Here is a 13,686-nt window from a genome sequence, read left to right as displayed (position 1 = left end):
ATACTTGCGCAGGCGAGGGGAGATTACATGCCATAGATATTAGATGAGTGTACCGAAGCATTCGTGTCCCAAGAGCGAATAGTTGACGAACGAGCCTGCGTCAGAGAGCCAAAAGTCAGTTTGGAAGGATTAATAAACTTTCGATTATCATCACATGGATATGACGGTAGTCAATGCAAGAGGAAAATGACATAGCAGCTCTTTCATTCCTTCGTTGATCCACCGGTCCACACCGCAGCAAGACACACCAGTGTATGTCCACAAGCGTCCCTCGTGATGAGGTTGGCCGATGCTCAAACAATACACCAGAGTATCCCACTGCAAAGAGTCAGACGTCTCAACAAGAGGTCCGAACAGAGCAAGCGAAGTATAAAGCAGCGGGGGTGTGAGGGTGTGGGTGGTGTTGCAGGCAGCGACGATATACTTTCCTGGAGCTGATGGTGGTGGCGGACGGGGGGGGCGGGCGCCAAGGAAAAGGAGCGGTGAGGCGGGTTCCGGACGCCGGAACGCGAAAAAAAAACCGGATGCAACCACACTGGAGTGTGGGACGCGTCAGACGCCAACCACCCAACCACCAGGCGCCTGTCCAGCAACCCATCGATCCGTCGCCCCCTATTGCCAGGCGAAACTGTAGAGGTATGTCGTATCCGCTGTTCTGCCCGTTGGTGGTGGGATGACCAGGCGAGCGACACCCGGGAACTGCCGAATATCGATACTGGACGATGACACCACCCCATTGGTATTGGCAGTGAGCTGCAGGGTCGCCTTCTGGGGCCAGTCGACACCTGTGGTCGTCAAGAAGAATGCGTATCTGGGGAGTGTGGTCGAGTCCAGGCCGGTGCCTGGGAAGGTGAATCGACGAACCCACATGCTTTGATCAGCGCTGGTGAGCTTCACGAGGGCGTTGGTTCCCTTGTCGACAACGTACAGCGTCGAACGATTGGCCAAGTTTGAGAATGCATTGATGTCAGCCAGCGTCGTGTCCAGGGCGAAAGACAAAAGGGATGCGCGTGGTATGGTTGATGAAGTCTGAGCCGCTGGCACTGGAGTGAGATACTCCATCGAGGGCATGCGCGAAGCAAAAAACAGCAGAGTCAGGATCAGCACGACGACGATTGCGACGTACGACAGGTCGTTAGAGGGCATTGAATGTGATTTTGTCTGATGAATGGCTGGATTTTTTTGCGACCAGACTCGATCGGCCTGTCAAAGAAAAAAATGAAGCCACAAAGCAGAACGATTCGTCGATGAACACTACGGTAATTATCATCATTGCCATTATCGTCTGTATATGCTCTGTGATGGCGAGCGGTGGGGTTGGTTTATACTATTACTTTTACATGCAGTCATCATCGAGCGGTAACTCGAGTAGTAGCAGCTCGAGTTCACCTAACACCAGCAACACCACCAATACCAGTGGCAGCAGTAGCAGTTCACCGAGCGCAACGGGTACCGGCGGCACAAGTAGTGGAACGAGTGGCCCCGGGTCTGGTAGTAGCAGCACTCCCAGCACCAGCGGGACCAGCGGGACACCCAGCGGAACAGGCAGTGGCAACACAACGCCCACACCAAGCACGACTACAACGGCATCAGGTAGTACCCCGCAGCCGACGTTTGGAGCGTCATCTTACACCATTTTCCGAACGAACGACAATGCCGCACGCGGCCTTGCGACTTGGGGTGGACAGACGGCGGATGGTACGGCTGTCGTCTACTGGGACTATTCGAACGGATCCGGGCAAAACTTTGGATACGACAGCACTAACCAGCGTCTCATTGACCAAACCAGCATGAAGTGTCTCGCACCCACCGGTGGAACGAGTGCTGCTGCTGGCAGCTCCATTGTCATCAAGACGTGTGATATCACGGACCAGTCGCAAACCTGGACGAACAACACGAGCAGTGGATCGACATGGACATGGGGACCCGACAGTACCAAGTGTCTTGATTTGCAAGGTAACGGTCGAAGCAACGGGACGGTTCTGGATTTGTGGACGTGCAGTGGTGGGGCGAACCAGAATTTCTACTTTGGACCGATGCTTGTTCCGGCAGCCGCTAGTGCTCAGTGCAGTGCAGCCGCCACACCAGTGACCGCCGTCGCATCGACCAATTCGTCTATTGCTCCGGGTACAAACATTGCCTCATGTACGGTACTGACATCACCCGATTCCATGCATTCATTCATTATGCAGCAAGACGGTAATCTGGTGCTGTACAACAACAAAACCGGTGCCTCTACATGGTCGTCAGGTACGAGCGGGCAAGGTAAGGGTCCATACACAGCGTCATTCCAGACTGACGGAAACCTGGTTGTGTATGACTCCACCAAGACTGCTCTGTGGTCGTCGCAGACAAATGGACGAACGGTAACGGCACTCACGATGCAAAACGACGGAAACTTGGTCATCTACAACGGGACATCCGCTGTCTGGGCGACCGACACGATGGGTCAGTAGGCAATTGAAGCCAGTCCCTGTGGAATCGAATGATTGCAAACTCGAAAGCACCGATACTCGAAAAAAAATGAAACCACAAGGCAGAACGACAAATCTCTTGGTGAGCACACCACAATGAGCATCTTGATCGTCATTATTGTCATCGTGGTCGCATGCATATGCTCCGCAATCGCTCTTGGTGGTGCGGGTATGGGCTACTACCGCAACGCACTCGCATCGTATTATCCAATCCGCACCGCTCCTGCTACAAGCGGAGTCGGGTCCGTTTCACAGCCGACTTTTGGTGCGCCAATGTATGGTATGTTCCATACGAGCGACAACGCCTCGCGAGGTTTGGAGGTATCCGGTGGGCAGACGGCGGATGGTACGGCTGTGGTTTACTGGGATTACTCGAATGGAGCAGGACAAAACTTTGGATACGACAGCACTAACCAGCGTCTCATTGACCAAACCAGCATGAAGTGTCTCGCTCCAACCGGTGGAACGAGTGCTGCAGCAGGCAGCGCCATTGTCATCAAGACATGTGATATCACGGACCAGTCGCAAACATGGACGAACAACACGAGCAGTGGATCGACATGGACATGGGGACCCGACAGCACCAAGTGTCTTGATTTGCAAGGCAATACCAGGACAAATGGTACAGTGCTTGATCTGGCTGCATGCACTCCAGGGGCTGCAAATCAAAACCTGTACATCAGCAAGCTGGCAGCTCCCGCATCGGTGTATTCGCAGTGCAGTGCTGCGGGGATGCCGTTCAGTGCCGCTGCATCGACCAATTCGTCATTGTCACCAGGTACGAGTATGTCGTCGTGTGCTGTGTTATCCTCACCGGATTCTTCTTACGCCTTGGTCATGCAGCAGGACGGAAACCTTGTGGTCTATAACAACAAAACCGGTGCCTCCACATGGTCGACCGGAACGAGTGGTCAGGGAACAGGACCGTATACAGCGACGCTTCAAAACGATGGCAATCTGGTCGTATTCGACAGCGCCAAGAAGCCTCTGTGGGTCTCACATACCGATGGACGACCAGTTACAGCGCTCACGATGCAAAACGACGGAAACCTGGTCATCTACAACGGGACAAACTTGGTCTGGGCGACAAACACGACAGGCAAGTAGGCAGGTGGGAATGGATCGACGCATGGAGAGCGACCCGGAAAACTGGCCCTGAATGAAAAAAATTCCTTGTGTAATGAGTAGCCAACTTATTTTCTTCTATGGCAGCTGATCCAACCTACTTGAACGTCGTCTACAACGGTAATGTAGACATTTTGCCGGGATCGTCCACAGTGGACTATGGTCTCGGTGACCTCACTATTGCTAACGTTGTCCGCATTGGCTCGACCACTGCGGCCACCTCCACTGCCAACTCTGGTGCTCTTAGTGTCGCTGGTGGTATCTATGCCGGCAATGACTCGTACTTCAACGGCCGGCTCACCATCAACACCACCGACTCGGTCAGTGCCCTCACGATCAACGGTGGGTCGGTTTTTAACGGCGTGATCTCCATCACTGACACCACCAATGCCACTTCGTACACCACTGGGAGTTTTAAGACAGCCGGAGGTCTCTCGGTCCAGCAAGATGCCTGGCTCCACCGCCTGTTCACCACCCAAATCACTTCGACCGGAACAGTGACCATTACCGACACCACTCCCGGTACGTCGACTGCGGGTGCACTCGTTGTCTCTGGCGGCATTTCGGCTGGTGGATCGACGTATTTGGGCAGCACTCTCGAAGTCGCTAGCACTGTCACGCTCGACAGCACTACCGACTCGACCAACACCACGAGTGGAGCGCTGATCGTTGCGGGTGGCATTGGGTGTGCCCAGACCGTCACCACTCAGAAGCTCGGCGTGACCGGACTCTCGACCCTGAACAACCTCAATGCATGGGGAAATGTCCAGTTCACTGGCTCTACCTTCACTGCTTCCAATGCCGTCAGCTTCACCAACACCACGGCGTCCACCAGCCCCTCGACCGGTGCGCTCGTCGTTTCTGGAGGCATCGGTGTCGGTGATAACTCGAGCTTTGCCGGTATCATCAGCCTCACCAATACTACTGACTCGACCAATCTGACCAGCGGTGCTCTTCAGGTTGCAGGAGGAGCTGAGATCACCAAGAACCTCAATGTCGGCGGAAACGTGAACGTTAGCGGCAACACCACGGTCCAGGGCAACCTCACTGTGCTTGGTGCCTCGACCACTATTACGAGTCAGACGCTCACAGTGAACGACAATTGGATTCTCTTGAACGCCGCTCCTGCTTCGCTCTCGGATGTGGGTATCGTCATGCAGCGATACCAAACGGACAGCGAGACTGGCGCTGGTGATGTCACTAACGCCACTCCCGACATTAGCGCAACCGCCCAGGGCTCGACCAGCAGCACCACTATCACGCTCGCTGCGTCTGACACTGCTGCCACCGACTACTACAAAAACTGGTGGATTCGGATCACGAGTGGCACCGGTACCGGTGGTATCCGCCAGATCACTGGCTTTGATGCCACCACCAAGATCGCCACGGTCGAAACGGCATGGGTCACTCAACCCGACAACACTTCAGTCTACGGCCTCTACTACAAGACCTATGCCGTGTCCGCTTGGATCGAGACCACTGACGAGTTCCAGGTGGGTTTCACTCCTAACGACCCCACCTACCACTCCAAAGCCGGGTTGATCTCTCGCGGCACCTTCCATGCCAAGAAGCTGATTGCGGATGACTCTGTGCAGACCGATGCGGTCAACGAGCTTACCCCCGGAGCCGGAGTTACCATTAATGGAGCGGTTAACATCTCCACATCAGGTGCCGTGACTGGAATCAACTCGATCAACGGCAACACCGTGCCCGTCACTTCTGACATTGCCATGAAGGACGACGGTACGACCCCCTCGAGCTCAACGGTCATTTCCGGTACCACCACTCACGGCAGCTACATGATCCTTGTCCGTGACAATGTGTCCAGCGGAGCGGCTGCCACCTTCATCATGAGTGCTCGCTCTGGTATCTCTGGCACCGTGCAACGACTCAGCAGTGCAAAGGGATCGAATGGTGAGTCGCTAGAGATTACATGGCCTGCGAACGGCCAGCCCACTCTGGGATTCCAGACACTGGTCAACTCGCCTTCCGGTGCCACGATTACTTATCATGTACAGGTCCTGTCGGTGTAAGGACTCAAACCTTTATTCAGTGAATGGGTCAATCTCATCGATAGGGTCGAAGGAATCGCAAACACGAAGCTGAGCAGACAAGGCCTTGAATTTTTCAGCACCACCGGTGTCACCTAGACGGGCGGCCGTGCGGTAACGGTCTCGAGCACTCAACAAGCATACTGGGAATCCACCCAACCCAAGTTCATGATAACGTGCAATAGCTCTGAACGCTGGTGCAAATCTCATGCAAGCAGCTTTGGTAAAGTGGCTGTACGCGATATCAAAGTTTTGATCCACAACAATACCACCGTAAAAGAACATACCGACCCAAAAGTGACCGAGAGCGGAGCCCCGGGCAGCGCTGTCGTTGAAGAGGGTAAGTGCTCTCTCACAGTCCTTTGTGCAGCCAGCAGTACCATAATAATGATGCATTCCAATGGCGGCAGTGGCATTTGAATGACCTCTGGCGTGTGCCTGCTTGAGGTACTCCAAGCCCGTAGATGGGTCTTTTGGAATGTCATTAGCGCCAAAAGAATAACGAAAGCCAAGAATAAACTGAGCCTTCTCGCAGTTGTTATCGACGGCCTTTTGATAGAGTACAATGGCGGTTTTCGTATCGGGCTCCGTCATGCCTCGGCCGTAGAAATGGAGTTCGGCGAGTTCAAACTGGGCTTCGGCGTGGTTCTTGGTGCTCGCCATAGTGAGCCATTTGGCTGCGATATTGTAGTCGGTATACCATCCATACGACCCAGGACGGGTATGGATGACGCCGAGCTGATACTGGGACTCGGTGTTTCCAGCGTTGGCTGCGCGCTCAAAAGCAACGATGGCCATGGGGACATCGCGACGGACCCCGAAGCCATGCAGATAACACTCGCCGAGATTGTGGGTCTGTTTGATGACATTGTCTTCGTCCGAATCGCTTGCGGCCAAGAGAAGCTTGAATGCCTTGGTAAAGTCCACGGAGACTCGGTCTCCCTGGAAGTATATGTTGCCAAGGCGGGCTTGAGCTTCGTGATAGCCACCGTTGGCTGCGACAGTGAAGAGGTGTATAGCTTCTTGGTAATTATCCTTGCCTGGCTCGGTAATGGCCTTGGTTTCCCAGAGAGTGCCAAGAACGTAGGAAGCACCAGGGTGACCTTGTGCTGCCGACGCAACGAGGGTATCGATCGCACCCTGGACATTCTTCTTGATGCCACCAGCTCCCTTGAGCATCATCCGAGCGAGCCCGAACCGGCCGTTTGGGTTGTCGTTGTTGGCAGACTTTTTGTACCAATAAACCGGCCTTTCGAAGGTCCTTGGTCGAGCCTATGCCGTTTTCGTGCAAGTAGCCGACAATGTACTCGGCATCCGAGTCTTGTCCAGAGAGGGCTGCAATGTGGAAGAGGGGTGTCGCCTTGGTCGTAATCCTTTCGACTCCGTAGGCGGCCAGTAATAGGTAGATTTCACCCATCAAGTAGCACGCCTTGGGATCTCTTCGCATCGGCAGCGGTCTGCAAGAGCTTGACAGCCCTTGGTGGCGTCGGCAGGGGTGATAGTGCCGGTGAGGTAGATCTCACCCAGGGTCCGACAGGCATCGATGTTTCCACCGTTGCTGGCCAGGTCGTACCACAGGAGAGCACTCTTGACGTCGGTATCGATTCCAAGACCGTTCCTGTAGAGTTCACCCAGCTGGAAGGCTGCTTCGGGATCTCCAGCGAGGCCGGCACAGAGGTAGAAAGGCAAAGGCGACTTGGTAGCTCTGGACAACACCGAGGCCGTAAAAATGGCAGTCGCCGAGGATCTTCTGTGAGCAGCGGTGGTTGGACCCGACGGCAATGTTGAAATGCTTGACTGCGAGTGTGTAGCTTTGGGGAGTTCCCTTGCCATGGAAATGAGTCCAGCCCAGGAAGTGATGGCCCTGGATGTTACCCTTGGCTGCGAGTTTGGTGCTGAGCTCGAATACATTGATGTATTTCTCGGCCGCGATGTAATGCTCGATCATGGCGATCATGGAGGGGATGTGACCCTTGTCCTCGAGTGCCTTGATCGTTCTGAAACCTTGAGCCGAGCGTTTGGTGGCGGCTCCCCATCCCTTGATCGAAAACATGGCCTTGATCAACCCGAGAGTGTTCTCCTTGTCGTCTAGGGGCTCGGTACGAAGGTGCTTGAAGTATTGGTCAAAGAAGGCAGGCTCAAGACGGACTCGAGCGACGGCAACCTGATCGTCGATAGTGTCGATGCCGATGCGGGTAGCTGCTGCGAGGGTGCGCTCGGTGACCTGTGCAACGATTTCCACTGGGGAGACGCAAGTGGTCATGACCTTGAAGAACTGGTGCCATTGGGCCTTGAGATCACTCTTGGGTGTAGGTCCGCTGAGATCGGCAGCGTTGATGTAGACCTGGTAGATGTTACGAATCTTGGATTGTGCAGTGTCCTGGCAGGTGACGGTGGTGAGGTGAACGAAGGAATCCATTTTGGAGGTCTCAGATGAGCAGAGGTGTCCAAGACATCCAGACCGGATCGAAGCGGGCCTGGATATATATGCGTTTCTTGGGCGAAGCTGCCTCGAACGCCGCGGCGACCCCCTTGCACGCACCCAGATCGGGAAGGCGCAAGAACCGGCGGGATCCACGTTGCTCATGCACAACCCGATAGGCCTCGGGGTTATCTCCGCCGCATTCACTGAACTCGATTTCAATGGTGTGGGAGACACGTGGGTCGGGCAGTTGCGGCATGTCCAGACCAGCCGGTCGTTGAAAGCGCGGAGTGATGCAAAAGCCGCTGACGTTGGTTGGTGCATTGCAGAGGACGAATCGGATGTTGGTCGCACAGTGGAAGAGGGGGGATACGATACACTGATACTCGCGCACATCCATGGCGGCGATCGTTGCTGCGATCTGCTGGCGGCGCTCGAGGAGATCAAAGCTTGGATGAGTGATGCAGTCTCTGAATACGAGCAGTTTGGGGCGATTGATGGTCTCCCATATCTCGACGACGAATACACCCCGGTCTCGGTTTCGGTTTCGGGTCGTAGGAGTGTGTGATTTCTCGATATCGATATCGAGAAAGGTGACGGTCTCGCCGTCGTAGAGACGAGGTGTGTCGTCAAGATAGAGGAGGAATGGCTTGAAATGGGTGAGCTCAAAGAAGCAGCAGTCTACTGGTGCGGTCATTGCGGTGGATGGTTGTGTGAGGGCCTGGTTTTCCATTGGGTGATCAGAACGCAGCATACGGCACATCGTTCTCGTCGTAGCCGGGGATTGAATCACCGTTCTGACTGAAGGATGTGTATCTGGGAGGCACTGTGACGGAAACCGCCGTCGGGGCAACGACCGAGCTGGATTTGGGTGCGACGCTGCTACTGCCGAAGAGGCCGCTCGAGCTCAAGCCAGTGCCGATGCTGGAGCTCGTAGACCCGGAAGCATTCAGCTTGTTCTCAATGTACCAAGTGCTGGTGAAGAAGACAAAGGTGAGCAGCAGCGAGAGGGCAAAGTCCTTGTTGGCCACGATGATGATCAGGAAGAAGACAAGGACGCGGAAGATGGGGTTCTCGAAGACGACAGTGGCGCTGGCGGTGAGTTTGGGAGCGGCAAAGCCGCCGTACAGGAACAGGAAGAGACGCAAGAAACCGCTAACCCATTTGTTATCGAGCACGGCGAGACTCTGGTTGATGAGACGGTCAGCGGACTGAAGGATGGTGGCCATTTGGTGGATGGGTAACTGTATTGCTGACTAGAGGATGAGAAAAAAAGACAGAGAGATGAAAACATAGAGCATGAAGAGCAGGACCGGGCGACTGGTCCAGAGCAGATTCCAACGGGTATTTTCGGGCAGTTGGTCTACAGTTTCGAGCAAGTCGTGAGCGAAACTGCGAAAATGCTGCAGTGCGTGTTTGGCGGCGGTGTGAACCAAGTCAGCCGCCGCGGGGGTAGAAGTGTGTTGGGAATCGGTTTCGCTCAGATCTTGACCCATTTGTTAAGCTGAGCAGAGAAAATCAGATGCAGAGTGACCGCACCGTTGGTGGTGTCGATGGCGGTAGGGGCCGAGCCGGCAGCAAGCGAGCCACCGGTGATGCTCAGGGCAGTGATCGACTGGGTGATAGTGACGTTCTGAATCTGGCCATCGACAGGGTACTGGGGAAGGGCGATGGTGAGAGCGGCCAAGGTGCCAGAGGGAGTGACCAGTGCGCGAGCATTGGTAAGCTGGACGGTCGAGCCAGAGACGGGAGTAAAGACCTTGGGTGCAATCAAATCACGGACAGGGACGTCCACGGTCTGGTAGACGATCGAGTAGGGATCATGGGCATACAGCTTGCTGAATCGGCTCTGAGACATGGTTGGTTAGCTACCGAATAGGCGAGAAAAAAAAGTTGCTAAACCACCTCAAGGCGCTTCCTGAGCATATCGGGTTCGGTAGTACTTTGGAGCCACGGGCTGACGACATTCTGGGGCGGGGGAAGCGAGCCGCGAATGTCATTGTTGTTCCACTTCTTGGGCTGGCTGAGAGTGATGCCGGACGAGAACTGGTTGAACAAAAAGTTCTGCTGGAAGGCTGGGTCGTCGGGGTGGTCGAGTAGAGCGGTAGAGACGCCGGTTTGGAGGCCCTGAGATTGGACTTGGTCGATGGAAGGAATGGTGGCCGCATCCGGACCAGAGGCATCCGGGGCAGGCGCCGCTGGAGCCCACGCTGCCAGCGGCGAGAACGTTTCGGTTGTGGTGGCCGCCTGCTGGGCATAAGACTGGTAGAACAGGACACCCGCGATGGTAGCGATAATGAAAATGTACATCAAGGCAGAACTCATGATAGCGCGATGACGTTCGGAGGGATGGCTATTACTTTACACAGACATTTTTTTTCCTTCAAGCGGAAGAGCAGAATTGGCGGAGGTTCTGGGTTCCGCATCCGGGGCAGACGGGGACGACAATCTGGCTCTGGTATCGATCAGCACCATCGCCGGAAGGCACGCGGATGGATTCAATGTGGAACTGGTTGGACGACAGCTTGTGGGTCTTGCCGCAGATGGGGCAGGCAAAATCGACTCGACCGTTGGCATCGACCGGGCAACCACCGTTACCACCGCGCTTACCCTTGCGCTTGCTGCTTCGTCGCTTCTTGGAAGACTTTTTACCACCAGGCTGGCGCTTGGAGTGCTTGGGGTACTTCTTACCACTACCTCTGCCGCGTTGTCTGCTGATTCTGCTTTTGCGGCCACTGCCTCTGCCGTGTTGTTTGTGGACGCTAACCCTGCTCTTCTTCTTGCCGCCAGACCTTGCGACGGAGTTGCGGTAGTGATGGTGGTTGTTCAGGTCCTTGGTGCTGCTGTAGCGAACGAGGGAATGACCATGGCCTCGGCCAGACTTAGACTTTGATCGTCTGCGCTTACCGAGAGAACCCTTGCGACCACTGAAGCTCTTCTTACCACCCTTCGATCGCTTGGAATGACGCTTTCCACTGCGCGATCGACGCTTGGTTCGGCGGGCACCACCAGCAACGGCGGGGGCGGTCGAGGCGATGGATCCCGGAGTGGGTGTGAGTTCGGTAGAGGTGGTGGTATCAACACTGGACATTAATTGATGTGCGGGATGTGCTACATAACAATACACAAAAAAAATTCAGCTTGCCATTTTGAGGGGTCACTGAAGGACAGACAATGGCATACAGCTACTTTAGCGGCAATGCCGGCTTTGACGGAGCATTCTTCAACAACGGCAGTATCACGAATTGCACAATCGACATGTCCGGGGGAGTGGTCCGGGATATGAGCCTGCCCACGAACCCAACGGATGCGGCCAACAAGGCTTATGTCGACCAGCAGCTCAGTATCATCACGCAAATATACAGTGTGTCCCCACCCTGTATCGTGAATCTGCCGTATGGGTCGTATATACTCAAGTTTCAGTCACCGACCGATGCAACCAAGCCCACGGCCACCTTCCTGGCATCAGTGGGTCCGCAGGATGCTAGTGTCCACCGACTGAGTCAGGCTCCGGGTACAATCGGTCAAAGGCTCGGAATGCATGCGATCAATCGGACACTGTATTTCGAAGTCATCGGGGATAGCTCTATTCACACATATCAGCTACGAGTCATGTGAATGATGCTGGGCACGTCGAGTTGGCGTCGATGGCAGAGCGAGGACCAAGAATGAAGTATGCGGTTGCAAACAGCGTGCTCACGGCTATGCTTCTGGAGCCGACGTATGCCAGCGCAAAGACGACAATCGCCTTTACGACTTTGGTTCTGAACAAGTTGTGGCACCACATGACTTCAAAGTCGTCGACAATGAATCGACCACCGATGCGGCCGAGGAGGACGCATATGGCAACAAGAGCTGGTTCGAAAGCAGATGCCGGATCCTTCATTGATTCTGGGAATGCTTTGTCCTTTTCCCTGTGTTTTTTTTCTTGCTTGGAGTCCCACTCTCGTCAAAGAGATGGTTGTATCGAGGATTGGACCGCATGAGACCCACGGTGAAGTTCATCGTCGAGACCGGGTCCGTGGGGTTGATGTCGAGTTCGAGGTCGTTGTCGAGTTGGCGCGGTGGTGGTGATGCTGGTGGTAGAGGCTGGGTTGGCACAGTCAGTGATTGTGTGGATGGTTTTGGGTCTGGTGAGTGGTCGGCGCTCCATGAAATGAAGAGGATGTTTGGAGGCATGAAGAGATCACACGATACGCCTTCGGAGCAGAGGGATTGTTGGATATAGGCCACACACTCATTGATGTCGTATGCGGGGCATCCTGCCACCATCAATGGTACCTCAAAGTACATATAGAGGCCATTGCTGGCTCGCATGGTCATTTCGTGGCAGCACAGCTCAAGGATCTCGTGGTATCGCCGTCGCCTGAGTTCGATGCCGGTGTCGTGAAAGCCTCTGAGACGCTGGGCGAAGTTCATGTTCTGGAGCGACCGCTGGTAGCAGGTGTCGAGAATTAATTCCTTTCGAGATCGTCGTACACGAACCGGTTGAGGGTCCTGTCCATGGCGATGATCTTGTAGTTCCTAATGTTCCCGAGCTTGCCGAGGCGATGCATGATGTAAGGGAAGACGTCTCTGAGGGTGTAGTTCTGGCCGTGGGCATCGCCATTCGGACCAAGTAGCTCGTTCATCAGGGATAGGATCGATACGGTACCGCTGGCACCCGATCGTTTGTTGACCAGCATCGCAACCCGGAACGGGGGTGACGGGTGATGGGCAACCAGTTCATTACGATTCCGGATGTCCTTGCCGAGTATGTGAGTGTACCGCTGATCGCCGATTCTGTAGGTCAGGGATACGTTGTTGCCGTGATCGAGGGAGATGTGTGATTTGTCTGGATGGTCGCTCGGGTCGATGGTGCGGTGCGAGATGTATTCAAAGTCGTGGTGATGCATGGGGTCATGGTAGTCGGTGAAGTGAAAGAGTGTTTCGGACCGTTGGGGCATGGTTGGGTTCCAAGAGCTTCCTTGCCTTGCTCGATGAATGGTGATAATTTTTTTGTTCAGTAGACACAGCCAATCCAAAGACAATGGAAACAACAACGACGGATGACATTACCAATGCCAATATCGAATGGCTTCTTGACATTTTGAGGCAGTGTCTGATCGCCAAATTTGGAGACAACCCCCCTTCAACATCGACCACTTGAGTGGAAGAGGAATGTTTTTTTCTGATGAATATGGTCAGGAGCATAAGTCGTCCATGTCGCAAAGGAAATACGATCCTGTCGAGTCAGAAATCGATGAAATCATTCAAAAGACTCGAGCGTGCTTGAAGGCGCTACCACCGAACGTTCGAGAGGAACTTGATAATGCTTTGGCCAACCTCAGAGCACACCAGGAAGGCGGAATGGAGCTGAACAAAGCGATTTCCGATGAAATAGTCCCGAGGGTTCAGTTGAAGGGTGTTGGTGAAGGTGAATCAGGAAGCGGTATTGGGAGCTCGGAAGGGTCAGATGTCCAGGCGACGAGTTCTGAATTAGAGGTAGGGAGAGCCGCTCGGCTCCCCGATTCCCCAATAGGTGATGAACGTATCACCCCTACCAGCGATATAGTGTCTATGTATGAGGTGTCAAATGCAGCAGCGTCCGTTGATCCTGACTTCACATCACCAG

The 13,686-nt window shown here is 54.5% G+C and overlaps 8 protein-coding genes across 8 annotated transcripts; 1 reads left to right on the top strand and 7 right to left on the bottom strand.

Annotated features, from left to right (window-relative positions):
- Positions 1-612: 612 nt before the first annotated feature.
- On the bottom strand, positions 613-1,146 carry BJ171DRAFT_589723 (uncharacterized protein; the record flags this gene model as incomplete). The annotated part of the gene is made up of 1 exon (XM_053114466.1): positions 613-1,146. One exon carries the CDS (start codon positions 1,144-1,146, stop codon positions 613-615), a length of 534 nt encoding a protein of 177 aa, XP_052961941.1.
- A 1,859-nt stretch (positions 1,147-3,005) lies between these two features.
- On the top strand, positions 3,006-4,739 carry BJ171DRAFT_21290 (uncharacterized protein). The gene is made up of 7 exons (XM_053106391.1): positions 3,006-3,096; positions 3,318-3,573; positions 3,687-3,719; positions 3,847-3,919; positions 4,023-4,121; positions 4,295-4,478; positions 4,559-4,739. Exons 1-6 carry the CDS (start codon positions 3,094-3,096, stop codon positions 4,320-4,322), a joined length of 492 nt encoding a protein of 163 aa, XP_052961940.1. The 5' UTR covers positions 3,006-3,093; the 3' UTR covers positions 4,323-4,478; positions 4,559-4,739.
- A 638-nt stretch (positions 4,740-5,377) lies between these two features.
- BJ171DRAFT_535725 (uncharacterized protein) lies at positions 5,378-8,369 on the bottom strand. The gene is made up of 4 exons (XM_053112849.1): positions 7,347-8,369; positions 7,123-7,285; positions 6,958-7,087; positions 5,378-6,899 (listed from the first exon to the last, which is right to left on the bottom strand). Exons 1-4 carry the CDS (start codon positions 8,235-8,237, stop codon positions 5,645-5,647), a joined length of 2,439 nt encoding a protein of 812 aa, XP_052961939.1. The 5' UTR covers positions 8,238-8,369; the 3' UTR covers positions 5,378-5,644.
- Positions 8,370-8,812: 443 nt separating this feature from the next.
- On the bottom strand, positions 8,813-9,301 carry BJ171DRAFT_589720 (uncharacterized protein; the record flags this gene model as incomplete). Its single annotated transcript, XM_053114465.1, has 1 exon — positions 8,813-9,301. One exon carries the CDS (start codon positions 9,299-9,301, stop codon positions 8,813-8,815), a length of 489 nt encoding a protein of 162 aa, XP_052961938.1.
- Positions 9,302-9,552: 251 nt separating this feature from the next.
- On the bottom strand, positions 9,553-9,930 carry BJ171DRAFT_589719 (uncharacterized protein; the record flags this gene model as incomplete). The annotated part of the gene is made up of 1 exon (XM_053114464.1): positions 9,553-9,930. The coding sequence occupies one exon, from the start codon at positions 9,928-9,930 to the stop codon at positions 9,553-9,555; it is 378 nt and encodes a 125-aa protein (XP_052961937.1).
- A 38-nt stretch (positions 9,931-9,968) lies between these two features.
- BJ171DRAFT_589718 (uncharacterized protein) lies at positions 9,969-10,397 on the bottom strand (the record flags this gene model as incomplete). Its single annotated transcript, XM_053114463.1, has 1 exon — positions 9,969-10,397. The coding sequence occupies one exon, from the start codon at positions 10,395-10,397 to the stop codon at positions 9,969-9,971; it is 429 nt and encodes a 142-aa protein (XP_052961936.1).
- Positions 10,398-10,455: 58 nt separating this feature from the next.
- BJ171DRAFT_481064 (uncharacterized protein) lies at positions 10,456-11,332 on the bottom strand (the record flags this gene model as incomplete). The annotated part of the gene is made up of 2 exons (XM_053108940.1): positions 10,456-11,155; positions 11,262-11,332. The coding sequence occupies 2 exons, from the start codon at positions 11,330-11,332 to the stop codon at positions 10,456-10,458; spliced, it is 771 nt and encodes a 256-aa protein (XP_052961935.1).
- Positions 11,333-11,764: 432 nt separating this feature from the next.
- On the bottom strand, positions 11,765-12,646 carry BJ171DRAFT_21219 (uncharacterized protein). The gene has a single exon (XM_053106381.1). The coding sequence runs from the start codon at positions 12,489-12,491 to the stop codon at positions 11,955-11,957; it is 537 nt and encodes a 178-aa protein (XP_052961934.1). The 5' UTR covers positions 12,492-12,646; the 3' UTR covers positions 11,765-11,954.
- Positions 12,647-13,686: the final 1,040 nt, after the last annotated feature.

Source organism: Polychytrium aggregatum (genome assembly GCF_025602895.1).
Source record: "Polychytrium aggregatum strain JEL109 chromosome Unknown BJ171scaffold_102, whole genome shotgun sequence".
NCBI classification, from domain to species: domain Eukaryota; kingdom Fungi; phylum Chytridiomycota; class Chytridiomycetes; order Polychytriales; genus Polychytrium; species Polychytrium aggregatum.
Note: the sequence above shows the minus strand (reverse complement) of the source record. Positions and strands in the feature narration are given on the sequence as shown.